The 27,879-nt window shown below is 43.1% G+C and overlaps 2 protein-coding genes across 10 annotated transcripts in view; one reads left to right on the top strand and one right to left on the bottom strand.

The window, feature by feature from the left end:
- The first annotated feature begins 444 nt into the window (after positions 1–444).
- On the top strand, positions 445–27,758 carry HACD2 (3-hydroxyacyl-CoA dehydratase 2). The gene is made up of 7 exons (XM_053244717.1): positions 445–805; positions 7,344–7,461; positions 9,002–9,020; positions 11,177–11,265; positions 23,844–23,965; positions 25,146–25,324; positions 26,850–27,758. The coding sequence occupies exons 1-7, from the start codon at positions 648–650 to the stop codon at positions 26,930–26,932; spliced, it is 768 nt and encodes a 255-aa protein (XP_053100692.1). The 5' UTR covers positions 445–647; the 3' UTR covers positions 26,933–27,758.
- The window catches only part of LOC128322765 (uncharacterized), a 40,910-nt gene continuing 22,390 nt past the window's right edge, over positions 9,360–27,879 (bottom strand). For 4 of the 9 annotated variants that reach the window (XM_053244677.1, XM_053244683.1, XM_053244670.1 and 1 more), the window contains one exon: positions 16,416–18,196. In XM_053244677.1, coding sequence (XP_053100652.1) covers positions 16,629–17,561 — 933 coding nt within the window. In that variant the 5' untranslated portion in view covers positions 17,562–18,196 and the 3' untranslated portion in view covers positions 16,416–16,628. Of the gene's footprint in view, positions 13,209–16,415; positions 18,197–27,879 lie in introns of those variants that run through there. The other 5 variants (XR_008305987.1, XR_008305982.1, XR_008305985.1 and 2 more) reach the window with 3 other exon arrangements.

The raw sequence follows: 27,879 nt of genomic DNA, 5'->3' as shown, positions 1-27,879 counted from the left end.
TCTTTACACAGATTATACAGGTAGCTGCCTATAGGACTAAGTCAGACCACTGATCTGTCTAGCTCAGGAATGTCTGCTCTCTGACTGGCAGCAGCGCTCCAGGGTTTCAGAGACACGAGTCCTTCCCAGGCAGCAAGCAAAACAGATGGGAAAGGCTCGTCCCTTTGTAAACCCTTGGAGAAAGGATGGCATCCATGTTGACAAAATAAATACGTCGGTGCTGCAGCTGCAGCAACTTAAACACACATTTATCTGATTTGTATAGCGGGAGGGGGATTTTTTCCAAGTAAAAGAAAATAATTGCTCACATGGACAACAGCAAGGTGCAACCAGGCCGTGTACAAAGACAAGTGTGTGTGTGTGTGTGTTTACCACTGTGCATCTAACACCTTGCAACTAACGTTTACTATGCTCGCGCTCTCTCTCTGTGAGGGTGGCGCGTGGCGACGTCGCCATGACCGCCGCCACACGGCTGTCCTCGACGCGCGTCACGGGAGGCGAGGCCAGCCCGCCCACTTGCCGACCTCGCCCCCTCGCTGTCTCTTCCGCGGAGACCTGGCCACTCTCTCCTTCCGTACCGCCGCGGAGAAGGAGGGTGTCCGCTGCTTTCGCCAGCCGAGCCGCGAAGGAAGCGTGGGTGAGGCGCCATGGTGGCTCCCAGCAGCAGCAGCAGCAGCAGCAGCCGCCGGTCAGATAACGGCTACGGCCCCAGCGGCCCGCAGCAGGCGGGCTCCCGCCGCCGGAAAGGCCCGGGTGCCCTGGCCACGGCCTACCTCGTGATTTACAACGTGGTTATGACAGCCGGGTGAGCGAGAGCTCGTGAGGGGGGCGAGGGCAGCCGTCAACCAGTCCGTCCCGCCGCTTCCACGCCGCTTCCCTGGCCTGGCCTGGCCTGGCCTGGGGGGCGGGCGGGCGGGTGAGGGTGGCCCCTCCGTCGGAACAGACGCTTCGCCACACGCGTCCCCTCCTGCCTCGTGAGTGGCGTCTCTGCCGGCCCCTTTCCTGCGCCCCTCCGTCAGCCGGCTTCTTTTCCCCTCCGCCGTGGGGGCTGGGTGGGTGGCCGCTCCTTCTTCCGAGTTGGGGAAGAAGCTCCTAGTCGGGGGGAAACGGGCCGCCTTCCCTGCTCCGTATTGCTGCTGGGAAACCGAGTGCTGCTTGGGGTGTCTGCCTTTGAGCCGCTCTCGCCCGCTCCCTTCTCCTTGCAGCGCCTAGTTCCTTTGGCCCCCTGTCTGGGGAATATCTCCTTAGGGGTGCTTCAAGCTCTTTTTGTGCTTGTTGCCAGGAAAAACCTGTGCTAGGGAGTGTAGTGGCGCCCCTTTGTATACGGCAACCGTGCCATTTGCTATTATTCATTCATTCATTCATTCATTCATTTAACCGCCCTTCCAAAATGGCTCAGGGCAGTTTAGGTTTATTAAGTCATGTGTGGAGTAGGTAGCCCTTACTGGCATCATTTATGGAAAGTTTTTTTCTCTTTGGGGACACTACTGAGTTTCCTCTCTCAGCACAGACAGCAGCACATCACTTGCAGCTACCTCTTTAAAGTAAAGTTGTACTGGCAACCACAGAGCTCTGTGGTTGTCTTTGATAGAATAAAGTAAAGTTGTACCAGCAACCACAGAGCTCTGTGGTTGTCTTTGATAGAATACAGAAGGGGTTTACCATTGCCATCTCCCCACCCCCGCACAGTATGAGATGATGCCTTTCAGCATCTTCCTATATCGCTGCTGCCCAATATAGGTGTTTCCCATAGAATCCCCATACCAACGGGGATTCGAACCGGCATCCTTTGGCTTGCTAGTAAAGTCATTTCCCTGCTGTGCCAATAGGTGGCTGCAGGTATCTCTTGGGATCCCATTTGTCTCTATCACCATTTCCTTAGCTGCAGTGCTGAAATACCTGAAATGAAGTGTGGTGAATAAATGGGGTGTGGTGAATTAAAATGTGTACATTTCTCAAGCTGTGATGTGGTGTGTTTCCTGGTATTCCCCCACAATACACAGGGTAAAAACATAGGGACGAAGCAGAATCTGCAGGGGCATAGGCTGCTCAGAATTTCCAGAAATCATGCCACATAATACCTTCTGTAGCTGTGTTTAATGGCCAGGTAGCATATGGGTGAGCTCCTATTTGCAGTGTATCAGCATATGTAGATAATTGAATAGCTGCTTCTGGACTTTGGATTGGTGAGATGAGGTTGGTTGACAAGGCTGTTGCCCTTTAGTTGCTTGAACAAAGAGGCTATTTCAGTGCAATTAAAAGGGAGCTGAAGTCTGTCTAAGTTATAGGCTTTTGTGGGAGGGTAGAGATTTGGAACCTGCTTATTTATTTATTTATTTGAATACTGCCCTTCCAAAATGGCTCAGGGTGGTTTACAATTAAAACACATCACTAAAGCAGTAAAGAGCGAAAACAAATTTTAAAACAATATAACAATTAACAATTTAAAAACATTTAAAAACAACTATTAAACGATTACAGTGATGAAAAACCCTGAAATCGGGTTTTGAATTTTAAAATAAACCAGAAATTAAAACCCCCACAATTTAGGAAGCTGAGAAAGCTTGGGTGAAAAGAAGGGTTTTCAGGTGTTTTTTGAAAATTGCCAGAGATGGGGAGGATCGTATCTCAGCAGGGAGTGCATTCCACAATCGCGGGGCAGCGACTGAGAAGGCCCGTCTCTGTGTAGCCACCAAACGGGTTGGCGGTAACTGGAGACGGACCTCCTCAGATGACCTCAATAGGCAGTGGGGCTCATAGCGAAGAAGACGCTATCTTAGGTACCCAGGGCCTAAGCCATTTAGAGCTAGCACTTTGTATTTTGTCCGGAAACCTATTGGTATCCAGTGTAACTCCATCAGTAAAGTAGTAACATGGTCTCTCCGAGATGACCCAGAGACCAACCTGGCTGCCGCATTCTGAACCAACTGAAGTTTCCGGACTACGAACAAAGGCAGCCCCACGTAGAGCGCATTACAAAAGTCAAGTCTGGAGGTTACCAGCAGATGTACCACATCTTGAGAAACTGGTTCAGCTGGCATATCAGTCGGAGCTGATAGAAAGCACCCCTGGCCACCGCCTCAACCTTCTTTAGAAGATGTCTAATTATTGCCTCCTTAAGACAAGGAGGCATCCTGCCCTGCCTCAGAGAAGCATTTATTATATCCACCAGGCTGTTTACAACAACCTCCCTGCTAGATCGAACAAGCCATGTTGGACAAGGGTCAAGAGAACAAGTGGTAGGCCTCACCGATCCAAGCAGCTTGTCCACATCCTCAGGAGTCACAAACTGAAACCGATGCAGTTCCAATTCTCAACCAGGGCATCAACAGGATCACCAGCAAAGCCAATATTAAATCCCTCCAAGGCTTCTTGGAATCTTAATGGATCCAATAACCTCTTCGGGCGGACCATTCTAATGGGCCCCTTGCCCCTGCGGAGGTGGGAAGTGGTTGTAAGTCCAATCTTAACCAGATGGTGGTCCGTCCATGACAATGGGGAAATTACAGGAGTCCCCACCCACGGAAAACCACCCTGATCAGAGTGAAATACCAAATCAAGCATGTGACCTGCAATATGTGTCAGTCCAGAGACCGCTTGGGATAGGCCCATAGTTGTCATGGCCACTATGAACTCCTGAGCTGCCCTGGACAGATTGGTCCCAAAATGAACATTGAAGTCCCTCAGCACCAATAGTCTGGGAGACTCCAACGCGAGTTCCGCGACCAAGTCCGTGAGCTCAGTAAGGAATTCTGCTGGGCAGCGGGGCGATTGGTACACCAACAGAAGTCCCAATCTATCCCTGGTCCCCAAACTCAAGTCCACACATTTAATATGGTCTGATACCCTGACAGGGACCCTGGTAAGGGAGATGTTATCCTTATAGACCGCAGCCATCCCACCTCCCCGCCCAATCCCCTCACTTGCTCCTCTACAGAATATCCTGGCGGGAGAAGCTGGGACCAAACTGGACCACTAGCCTCCCCCAACCAAGTCTCGGTAATACATACCAGGTTGGCCCCTTCATCCATGATCAAATCATGGATGAGTTCAGATTTATTTTGGACCGACCTGGCATTACAGAGGAGCAGGGAAAAGCTATGTGGGTTGTTGGCAGTGCTCCCCGAGGTCAAAGAGCTGGCAGGACAGCCAGAAAGGGAGACCGCTATTAAATTTCTGGCCACCCTTCCCCTGGAACGCCCCGCTGACCTGCCAACATTACTTCTTCTATTCCCCACCACCACCGCGATGGCTACCCCATAGTCAACGAAGGCACCCCCTGTCCCCCCATCTTCAGATGAACCCAAACACATTACAGCAATTTCAACCCAAGTCTAAAACAGCTTAAAACTAATTAAACAGAAGCCCTCATTCTCCCCTGAAGTGGCCCGCCACCACAAGGAGCCTTCCTATAAAGCCCCAAACTGAGCAGGTGACCCGAGGAACAGCTGAGTCACTCAGGGGCTGGTCCTAGTCCTGCCCACACTTCTCACAGATGTTAACCTGAGGCTGCAGCCCCACAGGGGAAGCAAAAGCAGGCAGGCAACAGTAGAAGGAACCCCAGCACCCACCTGGTCTCTCACTCCAGGCAGCACTGGGTAGGAGCTAGATGGACTCTCCCTTTCTCTCTCTGCTGGGCTTCTAACACCCTGAGTCACAAGGAGCCTTCCTATAAAGCCCAAAACTTTATAAAAGTTTTAAAAGTATATTTAAAAATATAGAATTATAAATTCTGTTATTAGAATTATTATTAAAAGGGTCTGGTGGGGCGGCAGTGTACCTCCCTGCCGCCCTGTTGCCTCGTCAGACCAGAAGTGACCGGAAGTACCCGACACATGTGCACATGTTGGGTACTTCCAGTCTGATGAAGCAACGGGGTGGCAGGGCGTTACACTGCCGCCCCACCAGACTCTTTTAAAGTGTAGTGCCGATGGGAGAAACGCAGCAGGAAGGGTAAGAGCACCCTCCCCTACCCTTAAAGGTATCTCTCCCCCCCGCCTTCGAGCCGCCTCCTGCTGGTTCTGTGCACATCCCTGTTGTTCATTTTATAAGGATATTTGCAATAGTTTTATTTCTACACTTTTAGTAAAATATTCTGGCCATACTTAGTTTTATCTTCAACATTTGTTATCCTATTATAATTATTTAATTTCCTTAAATGTGGCTAAATTTTATTTTGTAGCTTGTAAAATTCGCAAAGAGATACTTACTTGATACTTACCCTTTTCCAGTTTATGTATGATGATTAGTGTATGGTGTCATTTAGCTGGTCGATGACTGTAATAGAATCTGACTATAGTGGAGGTGTCCAGCAACTCCTCTTATAGGATAAGATTTGATCACTTTCAGTTTGTGACTCCTGAGGATGTGGACAAACTACCTTGGACTGTGTAGACTCCTTGTAATAACAGGAGGTTATTGTTATACCATTCTTGAAGAAACCTGCATTGGATCCATCAGAGTTAGCTAATTACAGACCCATTTCTAATCTTCCATTGTGGGGGTTCCAACAGACCTGCCTGTTCTGGATGGGGTTACACTCCCGCTGAAAGATCATGTACATAGCTTAGGAGTAGTCCTGTATCCAAAACTCTCTCTGGTTTCTCAGATTGAGGTGGTGGCCAGGAGCGCTTTTTATCAGCTTTGGCAATACATCAGCTACGTTCATTTCTGGTTAAATGACTTTAACAGCATTGCCTATTCTGGTAACCTCCAGGTTTGACTACTGTAATGTGCTCTACGTGGGGCTGCCTTTGTATGTAGTCCAGAAACTACAATCGATACAGAATGCAACAGCCGGACTGGTCTCTGGGACAACCTGAAGAGACCATATAATATCAATTTTAAAAGAACTGCACTGGTTGCTGATATATTTCTGGGCAAAATACAAAGTGCTGATTATTACTTATAAAGCCCTTAATGGTTTGGGCCCAGGGTACTAAAGCGAGCACCTTTTTTGTCATGAACCCAGTTGCTTATTACAGTCTGAAGAAATCTGGTTATGGTTGCCGCCAGCTTGTTTGGTGGCGACCCAGGACCAGGCCTTCTCTGTGGCTGCCCAGGGGCTTTGGAATATGCTCCCTGCTGAAATAAGAGTATCATATTCTCTTAGAGGAGAACTGGTCTTGTGGTAGCAAGCATGACTTGTCCCCTTAGCTAAGCAGGGTTTGCCCTGGTTGCATATGAATGGGAGACTTTATGTTTGAGCACTGTAAGATATTCCCTTTAGGGGATGGAGCCGCTCTGGAAAGAGCAGAAGGTTCCAAGTTCCCTCCCTGGCATCTCCAAGATAGGGTTGAGAGAGATTCCTGCCTGCAGCCTTGGAGAAGCCACTGCCAGTCTGTGTAGACAATACTGAGCTAGATGTACCACTGGTCTGACTCAGTATATGGCAGCTTCCTATGTTCCTATGTTCTCTGTTTGCTTTTAGGAAGACCCTTAAGATGGACGTGTTTTCACAGGCTTTTAATGAAATCAATTTTAAACTGTTTAATTTGTTTTTATCAGACTGTTTTTACTGTATTTTGTAAATTTTTAACTGTTTTTATTCTGTTCTATATTGTTTTAAATTTTGTACACCACCTAGAGATGTACATATCGGGCGGTATAGAAATATGATAAATAAAATCTTTCTCCCTTGCTTTTTGAAAGTAACTTAAATAAATTAATAGCCTAATATGTCATGTCAGTGCATTAAAATATTTATCAGATTGGACAATCTTGTGTACAAGTGGGAGTACAGGGAACCATGAGGTGATCTTCCTGGGATGTGGCAAATTAAAAACCTAAGAAAAACCTGCTAGATCAGACTGAAGTCTATATGCTTTAAGGTATGTTCTTGATGATGCATGCCACTAGATTGAATGGATTTTCATTTTCTGCTCTAAGAGCCAAATTAGGTGAAACAGCAGATATGCCTCTTTAAATGTCACGTATTGGGGTCTGCCCTAATCATATATAAAACAGGAAATGGGGATTCATTTGAAAGAGCAAAAGGCCTATGTAAGCAGAGGGCATTAAATTTCATCTCTCCATAGTGTGTCTCCCAAGAGACTCTTCTCTCAGTCATGCTTTCTTCTAGTATTGGATGGAAACATGAAAATGCGGAACAGACTGTATTGGGGCGGGGGGCGGGATGCACAACTAGAATTTTGCAGCCCTTGCTTTATACTGTGTGTTGTTCAGGCAGACCTGTATGTAAAGAGACAGGTCTGCTAATGTCACCTCTAGTTTGGCCCTTCAGAAACATTTCTGTTCTAGGTCAGAGAGTCATTGGCTGTACTGTTGCTGATTAGGCATTAGCAGCATAACATTTTGCTCTCGCTTTCTTCTTCTTCTTCTAGGTGGCTTGTTATAGCAGTTGGTTTAGTCAGAGCATACCTTGCCAAAGGTAGCTATCACAACCTTTATTACTCAATAGAAAAGCCTTTGAAGTTCTTCCAAACTGGAGCATTGCTTGAGGTAAGTACTATGTAGAGTTGTTTGTGTTTGAGGTTTCACAGAGGAGATGCCCTAAACATTATCCTCCTCCCTTTAGTCTTGACCCTGCCTTTCAGTCATTAGCAAGCTCCTGTGATGTTGAATATATTTGTTAGCTCGCAAGCGAAGATTTATTCCATCACAATAAAGGTTGGCATGACATAGTGAAATTGAGACTTTTCAAGTTGATTTTCTTTTTTGAGGTTCTGCCTCTTCATGACTAGACTTTTAGAATAATTATTCAATGGCACCATTTTAATCCAATAAAGAGGAATTATAACAAATGTGAGTAGTTAAATTTAGAGCTAGACTTTTCTAGTTCTGTACTTTAAAAAATGTGTTTTGAACTTGGTCTAGTAAATGGATCTCTGTCTCTGCTAATTTCTTAGTAAAATCAAGATAGTGGGCTTATTGGAATAGTATGCTCCCCACTCCCCATTGTTTCTTCAGAGAGCTGGAATCTAAACTCTGGCCATGCACAGTCCCTGCTCCTGTCACAGCAGGAAAAAGAGAACAACTGAACATGAGATCCCCATGTTCTGACCCTAGAAGATTAAGACTTCTCTGAAGGGGCTTTGCTCTCACAGTATCATTCATTTAGCTTAGAATCTCCCAGTCCTCTTTTTTTGCAAATTGAGATTGATTTCATAGAAACCCAAGGCTAAAACCCACTGGTCTTGTTGTGTAGGCAATCCTGAGGGTAACCAGCTAGAGAGCCTTTGAAGTCTGGTGGTATAATAAATTAATAAATTGGGTGGGATTGTTATCGGAAGGTCCCAGTGATGTTTTCAGAAGGTGGAGGTGGGAAAAGGTTAAGTAAGGGTTACTTGACGAACATGCATTTTTCTGAAAGGTGACTGCATAAAAAAGGAAAACCTTAGGTAAAAAAATTAACTGGTTTACAGATGAGGTCAAGCCACCTAATGGCGAAGCAGGGAAGTAACTTGCCTAGGGAGCAAGAGGTTGCTGGTTCAAAACTCCGCTGGTATGTTTCCCAGACTATGAATATGTCTGGTATGACATATGAAGAGTATGAAGCATAGTATGTTTCCCAGACTATGGGAAACACCTATATTGTGCAGCAGCAATATAGGAAGATGCTGAAAGGCATCATCTCATACTGCACGGGAGATGGCAATTGTAAACCCCTCCTGTATTCTACCAAAGATAAGCACTGGGCTCTGTGGTCACCAGGAGTTGACACCAACTCAATGGCAGAACTTTACTTTACAGATGTCACAGGAATTCCCAGATGTTTTTGACCACAACTCCCATAATCCTCTGCCAGAGGCCATTGCAGATGAGAATGCTGGGAGTTGTAGTCAACAACACCTGGGAATCCCTGTTACAGGGAACACTGGATGAGGTATGCACATGTGTTTGAAATGGCAGATGGCAGTGCTATACAGGAAACACGGTTTGTTTTTATGGATAATGCAGGATGTTTCTGTAATGTGTTTATAATATGTGTTACTAACTTGGAATCTTGGTTATGCTGACTTAAATGCTCTTTTTCTTCTAGATTGGGCACTGTGCAATAGGTAAGTTTTTGGATTAAAGTTTTGATTTCCCCCCTGACAGTACAGGATTCAGATAGTCTCTTCAATTTATTCTTTTCATAAGAATATCAGAAGCATAAAGCGTGGTGTGCATTTCCAACGTCATACTACTTGAACTTTCTAAATTTCATTTTAAGGTGATTAACTTGTTTATTTAACATATTTGTATACCACCCACTACTGAAGTCTCTAGGTAGTTTACAGCAATAAAACCAAGAACAATTACAACATTTAAAAATATCAAATTTCAATACCCATAAAAACTACCAAGTCTTTGAGCAGAATGTTTTTGTCATTAAGGACTGCAAATTTAGACCTTAATACAGTTGTTACATTTATTGCTTTCATATGGGAGATTTCGTGATAGTTGTGTAGACTGTGATGTGACACTGCATTTTAAATAGCAAAATATATTGGCCTGATCAGAAAATGCATGATCCTACCCCATCTCATGTCTCTTTCATAATGCATTTGGATTAGTTGTTGTACACATGGATGAAAAGCCACTGAACTAGCATTAGAGTTTGTCCCCCTCAAAAACAAAAACCTGTCTATTTCAAAATCCTTTTCTTTTCTTTCTTTCTTTTTTGCTATTTAAAGTTGGGGAGATATTTCTGAAGCCAAAAAATATTTTGGGATGGAGGAGATAGGAACATAAAATCATTCCCTTTCTCCTTCTGCACACATTTCCTGTTGGAGCTCAGCCCAGAGCACTGGCTAAGACAACGTTTGTGCAGTCATGGAGATCTCTGCCGCCCTGCTAATGCAACACAACATTGTGCAGAGCCACTGTATCCAGAGTATGAAGCATTGAATATAAAATGTGAAAGATAGCTGACAATTTGCTAGTCATCCATCCAGATTTGTTGCTGCCCCTTTAATACGTGAAGAAATCAGTTTCATGTGTACATTGCTCCTGTTTTTAGTTGTGCTGCCTCTGTCTTATCCCCATACTTGTCATAACTCGGCCTAAGTACATGTAAATGAAATAATCTCATATTCTCCCCTGTCCTTGCTTTCTGAAGGAATTATTTATTCCTGCCTCTATTTTCCATCCCTTTACTCAATTCTCTCCTGTGTGTTGATTTTAGATTGTGGGCTCTTTGGGAAAGGGACCTGTTCTCTCATTCTTTGCAGTGTACTATGTACATAGATGGTGGTATATTAATGCATTGGTATCATAATGCATTGTTTGCAAGAGTTGATAAAATATTTCTATACTAGCTGGCCCAGGCGCAAAGCATCTGCGCCTCTAGTTCTCTCCCCTCACCCCACTCGTTCTCAGGCCTCTCCCCTTTCCTCCCCCTCAACTCTACCCCTGTTCTTGGCCCATTTCAGCCTCCGCCACCGCTGCTTTCCCCAGCACCACTTTCTCTCGGCGATCCATTAGCCTGCCCTTTCACTTTCCCCCCAGCAGCTGACTTGTGAACTCTCGCGAAAGCTGCCACACGTGGTATTAGCAACGGGTACGTTTAAGAGAATTATAGATAAATAGATAGATAGATAGATAGATAGATAGATAGATAGCACAGAAATTGTGTTATCTTGTAAGGCTGAGTTCTCAGAATTATGATAATCCTGATTAAAGAGTTAATCAGGATTGCTGAGCCCTGCAGAGCTGGTTGAGAGAGTGCAGATCCTGGTTCTCTGTCTTGGTTAAATGCAGCTAACCGCAGTGGTTTGACCAGGATTGTCTGAAAAATCTCCAGCTCTGCGTGGCTCAGCAATCTTGGTTAACTCTTTAACCAGGATCAATGTGATTGTGAGAATGTAGCTTAAGAATATAATTGAGGACTGTGACAGGATCTCTTCTATGATAGAATTTTGTTGTTGTTGGTTTGGATATTTTTTGAAATCCTGGATGTTTAATAATGTATTTAAAAACAATCTTATGCATTGCATTAAATTACTGTATTTGGGAAATGGTTGTATGTTAGTGGCCACTAGCTTAACCAGAAAATCAGTGTAAAATTTATGAGTGGTTGTTTTTTAGTCTAATCAGAGGATGTTACTGTGCTGTATTGTACAAATCGTTCTCAGAAATGTGTCCTTATCCAGATCATATTAATAATCTAGGACGTAGTAAAATATTTTTAGTGAATGAAACTCAGAAGACGCACTGACTCTTTTCTTTTCAGGAATTGTTCCCTCTTCTGTTGTCCTGACTGCTTTCCAGGTGATGTCAAGAGTTTTTCTCACATGGGCCGTAACCCACAGTGTAAAAGAGGTGAGTTGAAAGACAGAGAACTCTCCAGTTCTTCTCTAGAACTCCATCTCTGAACTGTTCAACAAATATGTTATTTATATCTGGCCCACTGAATGTGTTCTGTATGGGCTATGCTTGTGGGACAGATGTGCATTAAGCTCTCACGCTGTTTTTACTGTACCTTCTTGCTTGTTCATTTGCATGGCAAGAATCACAGGGCAACACCCCATGTAGAAAGAATAGTATCATGCTGGGACATGGGAATGGGGAACAGGCTAGAGGAATAAATGTATAGGCTGTCCAGTTTCTTTCTAATTAACATCTCATTTTCTGTGCCCCAGACTCACAAGTTGACCTAAGTTTCTTTCTTCCAACCTTTTTTGATACAGGGAAACTTTGCCATTCATGGATCCAACACCCGCGGTTTCGTGTTTCTGTGGTCGGGTAATTGACACCTGACCTCAGCAAATGTGGGTGGGAAACGATTAAAAATTGATTAGTTCTGTGGGTTCAGAGTGGCTGAAAATGACCTCCAAGGTCATTTCCAACCACCCTTTTGAAGAGAGGAGCCATTGAGAGCCAGCGTGGTATAGTGGTTAGAGTGCTGGACTAGGACCAGGGAGACCCGAGTTCAAATCCCCATTCAGCCATAATAGTAGCTGGGTGACTCTGGGCCAGTCACTTCTCTCTCAGCCTAGCCTACTTCACAGGGTTGTTGTGAAAGAGAAACTTAAGTATGTAGTACACCGCTCTGGGCTCCTTGGAGGAAGAGCGGGATATAAATGTAATAATAACAATAATAATAATAATTTTGTGGCTCATTTGTGTAAAAAAAAAAATTAAGTAATTTTTCTCGGGAAAAGCCAGATTTGGGAAATTTGGGGGGCATTGCTGCAGACCAGCACTCCCCCCCCCCACACACATACTTTTTAGGCCCCTCTTTTGCCTTTTCTCCCAGTTTCTGGAGCCTCCAGGAACTTAACCCCCTTAGCCCCATTGACTCAATGTCCTGGTACACACGGTTCCATTATCAGCGGTTGTAGCAGAGAACGGAACTCCCCATGGATACCAGAATTCGGCTGTATCTGTAATTACTGTTGGCTCAAAGGAAGTGCAACCTTGCTAGAGAGACATTCTGAATGTTTCCAACTGAAACCCAATATTATTGTAATAATATAACTTAAATGTGTCAGCCATCATTACAGTGTTTGTGGCATTTTAAAAAGTTACATCAGTATCATGGCAATAAAAATAGGAAGAATTAGAAGGCTGTCAGGTTCTAAAAATGAGGCATTACAAACTTGGCATTAAGCATGCAGTGACAAACAGGGGCAGCCAGGTCAGTTAGAGCTAGTCTATAGATTCCAAAGCATTCCTTTCTTTGAGATATGAGGGTTACCTACAGTGTTATGAAAGTGTTGTGCTTATTTTTTTCTCCCCCTGAAGGGATATCTGCACACCTGAGCTCCTTGAACAAGTTCAGCTGTTATAGATGTGTAAGACATGTCATGTGGATGTGTGATTAGTGTGCTCTGTGTTTTGATTACTCACCTTATGCTTTTTAAGTTCTTTAATGAGAACACTTAATATCCTGCTTGTTCAGATTTCTCTCTGTTCTAATTCTGTTGAAGGAGAAAAATCTATCTTACATTATTGATATTCAGTCTAACCAAGAAGTTACCTGTTTTGGCTCCTGAAATGTGAATTTTGCTCTTAACATGTTTTCTCTTATGGCTTCCTGTTACTTGGTGCTTATTATTCAGTAGCAATTGCATGAGATAGTTCAGTAATGTTTGAAGAATGTGCTTGCTCTTGTTCCTGGGATGGTCAGGTTGATAGCTGTTTGTCTGCATGTTGTCGCCTTCTGCTCCTTGATAGGTCTATCCATGGCAGTCGCTGGAAAATCCACCAGCCTTCAGTCTGAGTACTGTCTTCATATCTGTCACTTGGGAAGAGAAGAGTAGCTAGAGTTGGGAGGATTGACAAAACGTATGAATAAGAACAAATAACACCATTCTCTTTGTACCTTAACAGATTCTCCTCTAAATCAGTGTGTAGGCAGTGCAAAAAGGATACTGTTTGGTGCTCATAACTAATTTTAGCTATGTTAGTGTTCCATGAACATAGAACACTAACATAGCTAACATGTTTCAGCATTCCTTGTTGAAGGCCACGTGCCTTACATTAGTATAATAAAATAGTGTTTTAAACAGTGATGGTTAAGTAGACCAGATTACATTTGATTTACATGCTATGTTAGGGATCGTTTCAATACCACCGGCTTTCAAATCTCTTCTTATTGAAAGTGACAAATGTTTGTTCCAAGCACCATAAATCTCCCTTCCTCTGGAACTGGTATAGTGTCGCCCTTCTCAATAACAGCTTACTTGAATTGTGGTTGTAGCACTGATTTTTCCAACCAAAGCATTAGCCTAGAATGGGCAACATATAGTCCATGGGAGGATAGGACCCTATGGCAATTTTGTGATTAAAAATATGAGGTACAGGTGACATACATACCTAACTGATGGATGGGTTCAGGTATCACATGGAAGCATGGTTTAGTTTGTCTGTTGTTAGTTTCATTGGCTAAAATCACACCACTTCATTAACTGTGGTTTATTTAGGGCTCTCTAAGCAAGAGCTGTACCCAAGTTTTGAAGTTGACTTGTTGACCTCCGAATTGACTCTCAGATAAACATGGGGTTGTTGCTTTGATTCCACCATCCAAGGGCTACCAATCACAGAGATGCTAGTCCAGAGCAGCCACAAAACACAGCCACTCTAGGCTGCAAGTGTCTTTCATTGGTTCCAGCTCTAAGTTGCTCCTGTGTTTTCCAGATGGCTTCTAAAAATTGCTTTGCAAAATAGGCTTGGTGTGCGTTCATATTATCTGGGTTTTGAGATTGATTTGCATATGGGAACAGCAAGGTGCCATTTGCATAGCATCAGATCTTATCTTGACGTTTCAGGCTTAACGCGTTGTATGTCTATCATGAAATAGTAGCTGACTTTCTGACAGTTTGCAGGCTTGCTTCTGCCTGATGCAAAGATTTACATAGGAATCTCCCCCTACTTATTACTTCAGAACAGCATCCTGTTTCACACAGTGGGCTGCTGCCCACCAGATGCGTCTGGGGAGCCCACAGTCAAGAGGTGAGGGCATGTCCTTTCTCTTGCTGTTGCTCCCCTGCAATTGGTATTGAGAGGTATTGTGCCTCTGAGGCTGGAGTGACCCACAGCCACCAGACTAGCCATTGATAGACCTGTCCTCCATGAATCTGTCTAAGCCCCTTTTTAAAGCCGTCCAAGCTAGTGGCCATTGCCGCATCCCATGGCAAGGAATTCCATAGGTTAATTATGCACTGTGTGGAAAAAGTACTTCCTTTTGTCATTCCTAAATTTCTTGACCTTCAGTTTCATTGGATGACCCCTGATTCTAGTGGGGGGGGGGTTGTGTGAGTGAAATTTCACTCTGTCCACTCTCTCCACTCCATGCATAATTTTATACACCTCGATCACGTCTCCCCTTAGTCGCCTCTTTTCCAAGGTAAAGAGCCCCAGATGCTATAGCCTTGTCTCATAAGGAATGTGCTCCAGGCCCCTGTTCATCTTGGTTGTCCTCTTCTGCACCTTTCCCTGCTCTACAATATCTTTCTTAAGATACAGTGACCAAAACTATACACAGTATTCCAGATGTGGCCACACCATAGATTTGTACAAGGGCATTATAATATTTGCATTTTTATTTTCAATCCGCTTCCTAATTATCCCTAGCATGGAATTGGCCTTTTGCACAGCTGCCACATACTGAGTCGACACTTTTTATGAGCTGTCCACCACAACTTCAAGATCTCTCTCCTGGTTAGTCACTGACAGCTTGGATCCTATCAGCATATATGTGAAGTTCCGGGGGGTGGGGGTTGGCCTATATGCATCACTTTACACTTGCTTACATTGAACTGCATTTGACATTTTGTCACCTACTCACGCAGTTTGGAGAGCTCTTTTTGGAGATCCTCACAATCTTAATGGGGTTCACTACCCTAAATAGTTTAGTGTCATCTGCCAGTTTGTCCACTTTGCTGCTTACCCCAATGTCTAGCTCATTTATGAACAAGTTAAAGAGCCGTGGTCCCATTACCGATCCCTGGGGGACCCCACTTCCTACTTCCCTCCATTGTGAAAACTCCATTAATTCCTAAACTCTTGTTTCCTATCCTTCAACCTGTTACCAATCCACACATGAACCTGTCCCCTTATCCTCTTAGCGTGTTGGCCACTTCCAGTAAGATGCTGACCGGAGCTGTTAGGAAGGTATGCCTCAGTCCCACACCAGCAGTTTTGGGCACAGCGCAGGTGGGAGGAAAGTGGCAGGGAATGTATCGGCACCCTCCCTGCCCTTTAAAGGCCGCTCAGCCTCTGAACTGGCTCGAATGCCGGACTGCCAAACCAGTTCGTGCACATCCCTAACAGCAGGGTCAGTGATGGCTGGCAGATTGGGGAGGTGGTGCCCGCTGGGCACTTGTGCTGCTGCACACTCTGTGAGGTGAACGTGGTGGCTGCTGCCACCACTGCAAAACAAAAAACAGGCAGGCTGCAGGTGGGGGGGGTGGCACCTGGCTGCCGCCCACCAGGCTCAGCTGTGCTGCTGCACATTCTGTGCCGCTGCATGTTCTGTGAGGTGGCCGTCACCAGGTTGCAGGAACAGCAGGGGCGGTGGCTGGCTGGCAGGGGAGTGAGAGCCTAAGGTGAGTGTCTGCACCCTCTGCAACCCCATCGTACCAAAATGGGACAGGAGGAGGTCATGGGGAGCAGAGCCATATATTCAGGGGGTATTGGGGGCAGCAGAAAGAAGAAAGATCTCTGCTTTCTTGTGGCATGAGTGGAATGTTCTTCCTTCTGTGCATTAGTCTGGATCCTGCTTACTGTTTTTAAAAAGTTGGGATATGGGAATACTCAAGTGTACAGGAAAAGTGTGTGGGAAGTGTTCTGTTTCAGTTGATTCCTGGGAGCAGTAAGTGGGAGGTGGTTGTTTACAAATTGTTACTTAATAGTTTAACTCAAATTTGCAGAGCAATGAGTAGAAAATGGTTAACTATGCATGTTTAGTGTCTTTGGAGAAGAAAGGAGATTAATAATAGCTTCTGTGTTGCCAAATGAGCCCCTGCTAGAAGTCCACACCCTATTTATTTATTGTTAAATTTATATACCGCCTTTCATTAAAACAATCCCAAGGTGGTTTACAGAAAAATTAAAAAACAAGATTGTAAAAAAAAGACACAATTAAAATATTAAGCTAAAAATATAAATCAAATCTGATTAAAAATTGAAAACAGAAGCATAAAAGCAATACAAAGTACAAAGAGCAGCAGCAGAGACAATCATACAAAAGCCTGGGTAAAAAGCCATGATTTAACATGGGTTCTAAAAGCTGTGATGAAGACTGAGGAGCAACGAGCCCCCGGGAGAGCATTCCAGAGTCTGGGGGCAGCAACAGAGAAGGCCCTGTCCTGCATGCACAACAACCGAACCTCCCTCATTGTCGGCACCTGGAGCAGAGCCCCCTCAGATGACCTCATCAAGTGGGCAGCAACCCTTGGGAGCAGGTGGTCCCTCAGGTATCCCGGGCCCAAACCGTTAAGGGCATTAAAGGTCAAAACCAGCACCTTGAATTGGACACGGAAACAAACTGGTAGCCAGTGCAGTTCTTTCAAAATGGGTGTGATGTGTTCCCACCAGGCAGCTCCAGATAAAACCCTAGCTGCCGCATTTTGCACTAGCTGCAGCTTCCAGATATTCTTCAAGGGCAGCCCCACAAAGAGTGTGTCACAGTAATCCAGCTGTGACGTGACTAAGGCATGGGTTTCTGTGGCCAGATCTGCCTTCTCGAGAAAGGGACGCAGCTGGCGCGCTAGCCGAAGCCATGCAAAGGCACCCCTGGCCACCACCTCCACCTGAGCTTCCAAAAGCAGAGCCAGGTCCAGTAGTACCCCCAAGCTGCATACTTGCTCCTTCAAGGGGAGTGCAACCCCATCCAGAACCGGTAAAATCTCCTCATCCCGATTGGCTCTCCTACTGACCAGCATTACCTCCATCTTGTCTGGATTCAATTCTTTCCTTTCTGACCAATGGTAAGAGAGTAGCTGATGAGGCAACAGCAGCAGGGCAAGGTGAAGCAGGATGGGACAGAATCTGGGCACTTCATGGGAGGCCAGGAAAGGGGACAGAAACCAAATAAACAAAGATACAGCTAAATAAGCCAAGTGCTGTAATTGTCCATGGCACCAATTGTTGTTCATTAAATAAATCTGCATTAGAATTAACTTTGGATCTGCACAATGTGCAAACCCACCTTGTTTTACCAGGTGCTACTGGTAGAACCCAGAAGGCTGATGAACTGATTCTTAATTGTGTCATTTTGAAAGACTAGATCACAGTTAACAGTAAAAACCATTTTTAAAAAACCAAAAAAAGAAAACCCATAAAAAGACAAACCGAAGCAGGTTAGCTGAGAGACCTAAATATTGAACAAGCTGGCTACCACTTTTCTAAACTTCCAGATTCATCATCAGCCAGGATGAAACTGTTCTCAGTACCATGTCATCATCAGAAACTTCATGAGCAGGTCTTCATGCTTTCTGAGTTCTGATGGGGTTGCTGTTTGGTTTTTACTGTTTTTAGTGATGTCAAGATTTCTCCTTGATTGTGCTTTGTCTGTGAAAGGAAGCAGACTTCTATGTCCGGTTTTGCGGAGATATACAATTGTTTGCTTGATGTGGATAGAGAATGACGGTATTGAATTTGAGCAGTGGGTTAATCTGTCAGTTTAACAGAATGGATAAATCGCGGAATACTTTGAGTCCTGATAGCTCTGCGACATGAGAACATTGTAGACAATTTTCAACTAGTAGGCTGTCTGAATCACAGCTGTCAATTCCTTTAATGTTCTCTTGAGGAAGGAAGAAAAACCAACACTAACTGAACATATAAAACAGTACCATTTATATTACCAGCAGATGTCACTAAATACCATGAAACCTATGGTGGTCACACCGTTGCTTTGTGATGGAAGAAGCTTTGCTAGTATACTGTAGGAAGAAAAATAAGAAATTGCTTATGTTTATGTGAGTGTCTCCTTAAGCCAACACCCCCTTTTTATTGGGACCATTTTCCAGACTAGTGAACATGACAGCTATTATACTATTGTCAGTAGCTGACATCTTGACTAACAAAGTGCTTGCAGAAGAACTCTGCACTCACACAAAGCTGTTGCTCTACCTCCTTGTGCGGAATCTGGAGCTTGTGTTCCAGACCAGTTTTGGGACTACCACAAGCATGCTTGTACTTGTACAATAGTGTTTGATGCAGCATGTCTCGTTTATTTTAAATGAAACTTTTGCACAAATCCCTGGGGATTTTGTATGATCTTCTTGCACTTGTGCAACCTTGCTCATCACACAAGTGGTTCATCAGTCAGGATGTCTACCATAGTTTTGTGGTACAAACAATAACACACAATGCAGCAGCATAACAGCATCTTATAAGGATTAGGACCCATTATTGGGAACAATTCAGAATCTCTTCTGAAGTTTGGATCTTTCTTTTTAAAAGTGAATCTGTTGTGCTTAGGTTGTTATACCAAAGCAAATTGCTGGAATTTCATATAGAGTAGCAATGTGAAGTATTTGAGATAAGGCAAGAATTAACAAGCATCTCCAGTAGCTGTCTTGTTCAATGTCTGTCTATTTTTGTAGTCTGATATATACTTAGTCTGGTCTGTAAGTGTGCTGGCTAATGTTGCTTTTTATGCACCAGCTTTAGATTTGGAGACTGAGGGGGTGAGCATACAAATGTGCGAAACCAGACCATCAAAGTCCATGTCAGGCAAGATAAATATTCTATGCATAAAAAGGAGAATTGGTTCTTTCGTGCCCATTTGAAACTCCATCTAGGGTAGTTTTGAAGGCAGAAGGCTTTGCTTTTAGTGTCCCCACCCACCCACCCTCTAGGCCAGAGGTGGGCAGTTTTTGCTGGCACTCAAATTACAGAACTGGAGGAGGTAAAACAATTCAACACACATAAATTATCTTGCAAAACACTGTTTTGCAAGCAGGACTGCTAGATTGCAATCTAGAGGATTATCTTTACATTAAATATAAATTATGGCTGCCATTGTGCTTCCCACTCTGTTTCTTTCTCAGCTCTGGGTCTGTCTTTCTCTCCTTCAGGTGGGACGTTAATTCTTCCCCACAGCAAGGAGGAAGAGAGTTGTAGGAAAAGGTCATTAGTACCTTTTCTTTTCCCCATGTTCAGCTGATCTGAACATCAAAGGCAGGATGATTCTGAGTACCAGTTGCAGGGCAGTAACAGCAGGAGAGAGGGCATGCCCTCAACGCTTGCCTGTAGACTTCCAGTGGCATCTGGTGGGCCACTGTGTGAAACAGGGTGTTGGACTAGATGGGCCTTGGGCCCGATCCAGCAGGGCTGTTCTTGTCTTCTAATTCTCCTGTTATGCTTACCTACCCCTTTTGCCCTACATGCTACCAGAGACACTAGTACTATGCTTGAACCTGTGTATGTGAGTTCTACTGCTCTTCATTTGGGGGCTGCAGCAGCATATTGAGATCAGTGTTCTCTCTAATTTTTTTCCTCTGTGTGCATGCAGAATGAATTTTGTTCTGGGCAGCAGTATCAAGGCAGTGTGCGTGTACATGCATGCAGAGTGGGGCATTTCTGCTTCCACCTGAGTGGGATCTAAAATTAATTGAGCAGACATCAAAGAACTTGTGAGCGTGCACAAACCTTAGAGGGAACACTGATTGAGATTGCTCCCATAATGAATTGGCACAATGTGATCCATTAGAGGGAACACTGATTGAGATTGCTCCCATAATGAAGTGGCACAATGTGATTTCACCACCTATGTTCCTGGCAGTTGTCAGGCTGTGGTGGCTATCAGCTTCCATTACAGAAGGATTTTGAAAAAAGCCTATAGTAGATACTTGCTCAACTCTAGCTATTGCCTAAGCTATGTGTAGGTTAAATGTAGCACTTGCCCTTTAGTTTCTATATCAAGAGGTCAGTTGCTATAGAAATCAATCAAAGCAGATATTCCTCTCTGTCTATATATATTTTTCTTCTGTCTGCTTACATAATTATGCTAGATTTTTTTTTTACATCAGCCATGCTTGTTGCTCTATCTTAAATACAAAAAAAACCATGCTTAATCTGACAACTCATTTAACAGAATACACCACACTGCTTTTTCATTAACCCTCTCTGTCTGAGTGCCTACTGGACTGACATCCAGAGCAACAGCAGATGTTGGCCATTAACACCACTAGAGGCTTCCCCAGCAGCAAAGCTCATGTGAACAGGGAGACACATTTTTACTGATCCTACTTGCCTCAAGAAGTGCTTTGTACCTTCCAGAGACATGTCCCTGAGGGCTGCATGACCCTCAGGTACATGTTTCTGGAAGGCACAAAACCCTATGTGAGGCAGGAAAGATAGGCAAAAAATGTGTCTCTCCCCCCCACACACACACACTCTGCTGCTGGGGAAGCCTCTAGCTAGGAGGACACTGCTTCTCACTGTGTCCTTGCACTGTTACTGTGGATATTAGCCACTGTGTACAATATAACCAGACCTGTTATATGTTACTGAGAATGACCTGCTTGTGAAATCATTGCCCTCTTTAATTTCTTACTCAAGGTCTGGTCTGCAAATGCAGCAGAATGAGGTGGTAGAATCTTTCAGTGACAGAATGAACAATGCCACTTCAGATTGCGGTGGGGGGCGGCGGCGGAGCTGTATTTTTTGTGTTTCTCCACACTGAGAAACAGACCCCCCACACACACACACATACACACACACACACACACGGACTACTAGCACACAGGGAGTATACTTCATTAGAACCCTTCTCTCTGATATGCTTGGGTTTTTGTATTTATATTTTACTTTCAAAGAATAGTATTGTAGGGGGGCATTTAACAACTGCATGTTTCCTCTGTGAGGCAAGGACATATCCTTATTCAGTGTAAAGTATCATACACATGGATGGTGCTATATTAATTACTTCCCACCTGAAGCCTGATGTGGTACAGTTCATTCTACTATGTCATTCTGCTGTATGTCTAGACCAGTCCCAAGTTTCTTATGATTACATCATCTGTGGTTTTGAGATTAACTTCTAAATAGATAGATGGAGAAAGAATGATACCCTGGGGTGGTGACTGTAACAACATCAAAAAGTTAAACTGACTCCAAATATGCATTTGATTGATTGATTAAGTGCCATCAAGTTGGTGTTGACTCTTAGCAATCACATAGATAGATTCTCTTTAGGATGATCTGTCTTCAGCTTTGTCTTTAAGGTCTCTCAGTGGTGCATTTGTTGCTGTCATAATCAGGTCCATCCACCTTGCTGCTGGTCATCCTCTTCTCTTTCCTTCAACTTTCCCCAGCATTATGGATTTATCAAGGGATATGATAGTTTGAGCCTGGCCATTTGTGCCTTGAGTGAAAATTCTGGATTGATTTATTCTATGATCCATTTATTTGGTACTGGAGAAGACTTTTGAGGATACCATGAACAGCCAGGAAAACAAAGTTCAAAAGCGTCAATATTTTTTCTATCTTGTTTCTTCAAATTCCAGCTTTCACATCCATAGAGTGTCACGGGGAAAACCATTGTCCGAACGACTCTAATCTTTGTAGGTATAGACACGTCAAGGCATCTAAATATCCTTTCCAAGGCCCTCATTACAATCCTCCCAAGTGCTAGTCTGCGGCATATTTCTTGACTGCAGGATCCTTTACCATTGATGGTCGATCCTAAAAGGCAGAAGCTATCCACCACTTCAGTGTCTTCATTATCAATTCTGAGTCTGGCTGCTGTACCCGTTATCATTAGTTTAGTCCTCTTTACATTTAGTTGTAGTCCCATTTTTTTTGCTGTGCTCCTTGACTTTCATTACTAGAGCTTTCAGATCATCCACATTTTCAGCTTTCAGTGTGGTGTCATCAGCATAGCACAAGTTTTTGATGTTCCTTCCTCCAACTTTAAAACCACGGTCATCTTCCTCCAATCCAGCTTCTCTCAGTATATGTTCAGCATATAAGTTGAATAAATACGGAGAAAGTATACAGCCTTGTCTTACTCCTTTACCGATCTGGAACCAGTCTGTTTCACCATGTTCCATCTGGACTGTGCCTTCCTGTCCTGTGTAAAGGTGTCTCATGAGAACAGTGAGATGTTCTAGGACACCTATTTTCCTAAGGATATTCCACAGCTTGACATGGTCAACGCAATCAATTTTCTGTCATCAATAAAGCACGTATTGACTTCTTTTTGGTATTCTTTGGCTTTCTCAATTATCCAGCGTGCATCAGCAATGATGTCTCTTGTTCCTCAGCCTTTTCTGAAACCAGCTTGAACATCCAGCATTTCCCTTTCCACGTAGGGCTCTAATCTGTGTTGGATGATCCTGAGCATTATTTTGCTAGCATGTGAAATTAAGGATATTGTGCAATGGTTTTTGCAATCTGTTAACTCTCCTTTCTTTGGCATGGGAATGTAGACTGACCTCTTCCAATCTGTTGGCTGCTGTGTCGTTCTCCAAATTTGCTGGCATAGTTTACCTAATAATTAATCCTTTAAAGAAATATATTTCGTGTATTGACATGAGCAGGCTAACTCGCAATGTATGAAACTTTGGAAACACAGGACTCTGTTTCTTTCTGGGATGCAATTTAGATCTTCTGTAACAAAGATAGGTGAGGCCATGCTTAGGCTTAAGTCCTCATGGTTGCAGCAGAAGCAGCACCATCATTTCTTATGGCTGGGGTAACCATAAGAAGTCTCAACCAACGTGGAAGGAGCCCAGAGTGCAGCTCCTCCATGTACCAGCATTTGTCTGGAATGACAACCTTGGTGTGAGAAGGAGCCATAGTCTAGGCTCTCACCATGTGAGCCAGGCTTTTCACATTACCTTGGTTGTGCACGAATACAGTTCCCATACTTCTGGAGTAATATGTTTACCAGGAATATTAGTTTCAAAATTAGTAGACAAATGTCTGATATTCTGACTAAAGCTGCCTGAATACAGCCCAGAAAAACACACGCACAGTGGTAGCACCCCTGTTTGTGAGGGATGGGGGGGGGCATATTCACCTATCTCCCCTTCCACTAGAAGCACTCTGGGCAGCACAGAAATATGACTCTGAGGGTTCTGTGACCCTACATGAGCCCCTATGTATCAGAAGGGGAATTGCTACCGCTGTGCTTCCTTTTTTAACTTGCTGTATGTGCACAGTTTTAGTCAGGGTATTGGCCAAATGTACGGAAGTATCACTATTGTGTAGTGATCAGGACTGTGTACTGACATCTCAGATGACATGTAAAACAGATAAGCCTGCTTTTTAAAAATGCTGTTTATGCACCTCAAATGCCTGGACCTAGCCATTTTCTGAGATGGGAAATGAAGATTACAGGATCATGGGCTGATGGATTTGGGAATGTAGCTTATGAATGGTTTGGCATTTTAGATTATTTATAATTTATTTTTGACTTTGATCTTTTTCCTTAATAGGTACAAAGTGAAGATAGTGTCCTCCTCTTTGTTGTTGCCTGGACAATCACTGAGATCATTCGCTATTCCTTTTATACCTTCAGCTTGTTAAACCACCTCCCTTACCTCATTAAATGGGCCAGGTAAAGACATGAAACTTCAACAAACTATGATCATTAGACTGACTATCCTATACTTCAGTAGGAAATATTTTTCCTTATAAAAGAGAGAATTAGGGAAAGTAAGTGTGGATGTATAGCGAAACACAAATTCATAGGATGGGTTTGGTACCAATAATCCTCACAAATTTTCCAGGGTTTATTGATATTATCTTGCATATGAGAGAGAGAAAATTGTTCTTTGAAATACACTTGAATGATTGATACAGTCTCCTCGTTAAAAACAAAAAACAAAACCCCATAACTAAGCAAAAAACAACTCTGTCTTCCCAGTTCTAATAATTTGGGAAGTTAATGTGCTTGTTAGAAAATGATTATTTCTTTGTATTAGTAACCTTTTTGCAGACTTGCATACAAATAAGTGCAAGTGACTTGTGGCAAAATGCCATCTTCATGTTGCAAAGTGCACACCACTTTTGCAGCTGTTCACAAACACCCCTGTTTTTAAATGAGTATCAATGTAATTCATTCCTGTGTACCAATTTCCTTTACATGATAGTCTTTCTTTGGTAAGTTTGATTAAAAGGAACTGAAAAGCTACTGAACTCTTTCCTGCGTAACATTTAGTTATTTGTAGATGTTGCGCTCCAACAAGAGCAGATTCTTTTGTGAGAAACTGCAAAACAATAAGCAGCATCCAGACCAACACTGCCCTCATATCAGCATGGTTTACACATGCAACAATTTTTTTTGCATATTGTCCCCACACACACACCCCGCTGCCCCCAATGTATGTCTATTTCCCTTGGGAATATATTGGGGGGTGGGGTGACAGCAGAGGGAAGGGAGGGATTGACGGAAAGTATTGTGCATACAAAATGGTCTAATGTGAGGGCACCATTGCTGCTCAATGATATTTGTAGATTAAATGTGTCTCTACTATTTCTGTCACTTTGACACATTGGAAAGTTTTCAGAAGGGTGAAAGCTGCTTTAAGGAGGACAAGTTGTGCCTTCAGTTCTTGAACTTTGTTGGCAAAGGTAAAGAACTAGCTGTGTCTTGTAAAACTTGAACATTTTACCTTAGTAGTATTTAATTAATTAAATATTTACCATTTCTTATTTATTTAGATACTAGATTTGAAAGTCTTTGTATCATTTACCTTGCTTCTGATTTTTATACCTGTCTAAATGTTTTGTTTTAGGTATACTTTGTTCATCATACTGTATCCAATGGGAGTTTCAGGAGAATTGCTCACAATATATGCTGCTCTGCCCTTTGTCAGGAGATCTGGTTTATATTCCATTAGTTTGCCCAACAAATACAATTTCTCATTTGACTACTATACATTCCTGATCCTGACTATGATCTCTTATATTCCTAGTAAGTGCAACACTTGGTTATGTCCTTCTATCCTGAATACTTGCAAAAGAGGGTTTAAAAATGGTTTGGAATGCCTGTAAATGTGTTTATGTCTTAGCCTCACATATTTCATTGTTCTGGAACTAGCATGCTTTAAAAGTAATGTAGTTTGAACAGCAGTGAAAAATAGAAGTGAGCCTAAGTCCAGAGATTCTGCTTCTCAGTCTGTCTAGATTAAAGAGCAAGGTTACACGGTCCTTAAAAAAAAAAAAAAAAAGAACTATGTCCCAATCCTACAAGTGATATGCTTACCTCTGGCACTAGTGGATTTTTTTAGTTAGTATAGGGATACTAAGGGATAAAAACAAAATGGGAGCACAGGGTAGCATCCAGACCTTCAGAGCAGCAACATACTGTCAGTAGAAGCTCCTTCTATGAAGAGAAGGAGTGTTGTACTCACCCAGCTGGGGTCCTTGTAGAAGGGAAACTCCCCTTCCATGAATGGAAGGTGTTTGAGTTGAAGATGCACTACTGCACCAAAAGTCTAAATGCCACCCAGGAAATCTCTGTGTGAAGACCTTTTTCTTTCAGATTTTGAAAGAATATTGCGCACAGAGTAGACTTTCAGTTTCTTCATGTAGGAGAAAATAAGAAGCTTCTGAAGCCTAACTTTTCAGTTCAGCTGCTGTGATTAAAAAACAAATTCTTTGAATCTAATTTGTTGCATATACATAAGAATGTAATTCGGGCATATCTTTCAGATACTATGCAAGTATTTTTGTTATGGTTATCATAAGTCTCTGCTTCATGCATTTCAGTGCAGCAGCTTCCCAAGTCAGCTGGACCACACAAGTGTCACATTGTGTGAACTAGTGTGCCTAGTGATTTGCAACGAGCTATAGAAATAATTTGGTACACAGAATGACCAATGAAGGCTCAATCACTGCCTCTGTAAACCTTCCTGCATGCCAACTGATGGACTGGGAGGTTTAAAGTTTAAATGGCCACTCTCCCTGCTTCCCAGCTGGCACACAGGGAAGCTTAAAGAGGTGGCCTGAGTGGCTGGGTGCCTTTCCCGCCACCGCTTCCTTAGGAAATTGGGATGATTAAAGAGGTGGCGGGAAAGGCACCTGGCCACTCACATGGCCTCTTTAAGCATCCCCTCTTAAAGAGATGTGCGAGCTGTTGGGCAGGGAGTTTAAGATTTAAATGGCCACTCTCCCCGCTTCCTAGCTGGTGTGTGGGGAGGCTTTAAGAGGCAGTGCGATTGGCTGGGACTCATTTAAGTCTCCAGCTATTCGCACCACCTGAGTGCAGAACCTAACCTTATTTCTGGGATTAGGTTAAGCATTCCAGTATTGTGGATTCAGCGTTTACAGGTCTTCCTGGAATATAACCCCCTCAATACTGGAGGGCTTCCTTTATCTGTTTAATATTTTGGACTGTAGTGAACATGTATGAGAGAGGCCTTAAACACATCCTATTCATTACATTGTGTACAGATATAATCCTGGTAGTTATTTACATAATTCTGTTCTGTTTTCAGTCTTCCCACAGCTGTATTTTCACATGCTACATCAGAGAAGAAAAATACTTTCCTCTACTGGAGAACACAAGAAATCTGAGTAACTCCAGTTTTTGTTCAAGGCTATGCACAGACCTCCAAAAGAAAACAAGCAGTCTTGCAGGAGTTAATAATACAAAGTATTAAAATGAGAAGTAAAAATAAAAGGTTTGGTGAATTAAGGATAACTTACAGCACTGATAATCTCTCCCCCTCCCCCCACCCCACATTCAACAAAATCATCACCCTGTGAAACTACATTTTCTGCATGTCCAGCTATGGTGACTCTCAGATGTCTTTTTTTTTTTATCATTCTTTCATTTTACTTTAATTTATTAGTTAAAACCTTCCATTATAACATGCTTATATGGATGGTATGAGTGATAAAAGTAAATGCAGTTCTTGAATTAGGATTATTTTATTACTTTAAAAAGCTTGTTTGCATGTCAGGTGTTTATATGCACTGCTGTAACAATATTATCTGGAATGCGTTAATAGTTTGTTGAGAAATGTCATGGGCAGACTACTGAAGTCCCACAAAAGACTTTGCTGACTCTGGGTCTGAATGAGGTGATATTCCTTGGAATTCAGGGCACAATCTACAGAGATGCTTTACAGTGATTTCAGCATTAACTGGTTGCATAGTCTGCACAAGTGAATTTTATTTTTTGCAGAGTGGGGGCCTTAAAACTGTGCAACATTGCACAAGAGCGTGTTCTAAAGGTGCAACTTAATCTTATTACCTCAAACTTAGATGCTCTATTGCTGTTCTTGAATGCTCTTCTTACTTGTTTTCCCTTAAGTAGAGGCCCATTTTTATTGAAATCAACACAAAATAACTAATTTGTAACTGATGTTAATAAACACTTGGGGACTTTTTATGGCTTTGAATTAACTGTCCAAATATATTGTATGTATTTATTTAGAAGAATTTTGCGAGCATAAGCAGAGACGAAAATATCTGACTTTAATATTTAGCATCTAGACCAGTTCTTTAAAGAGCCTTTTGCTA

The sequence above is a fragment of the Hemicordylus capensis genome, chromosome 1, assembly GCF_027244095.1.
Source record: "Hemicordylus capensis ecotype Gifberg chromosome 1, rHemCap1.1.pri, whole genome shotgun sequence".
NCBI classification, from domain to species: Eukaryota; Metazoa; Chordata; class Lepidosauria; order Squamata; family Cordylidae; genus Hemicordylus; species Hemicordylus capensis.
Note: the sequence above shows the minus strand (reverse complement) of the source record. Positions and strands in the feature narration are given on the sequence as shown.

Coding starts and splice junctions, on each gene's coding strand:
- HACD2 (XM_053244717.1), top strand. CDS start 648: ATGGTGGCTCCCAGCAGCAGCAGCAGCAGCAGCAGCCGCCGGTCAGAT. Junction 806..7,343: donor AACGTGGTTATGACAGCCGG/GTGAGCGAGAGC, acceptor TTCTTCTTCTAG/GTGGCTTGTTATAGCAGTTG. Junction 23,966..25,145: donor TACCTCATTAAATGGGCCAG/GTAAAGACATGA, acceptor GTTTTGTTTTAG/GTATACTTTGTTCATCATAC.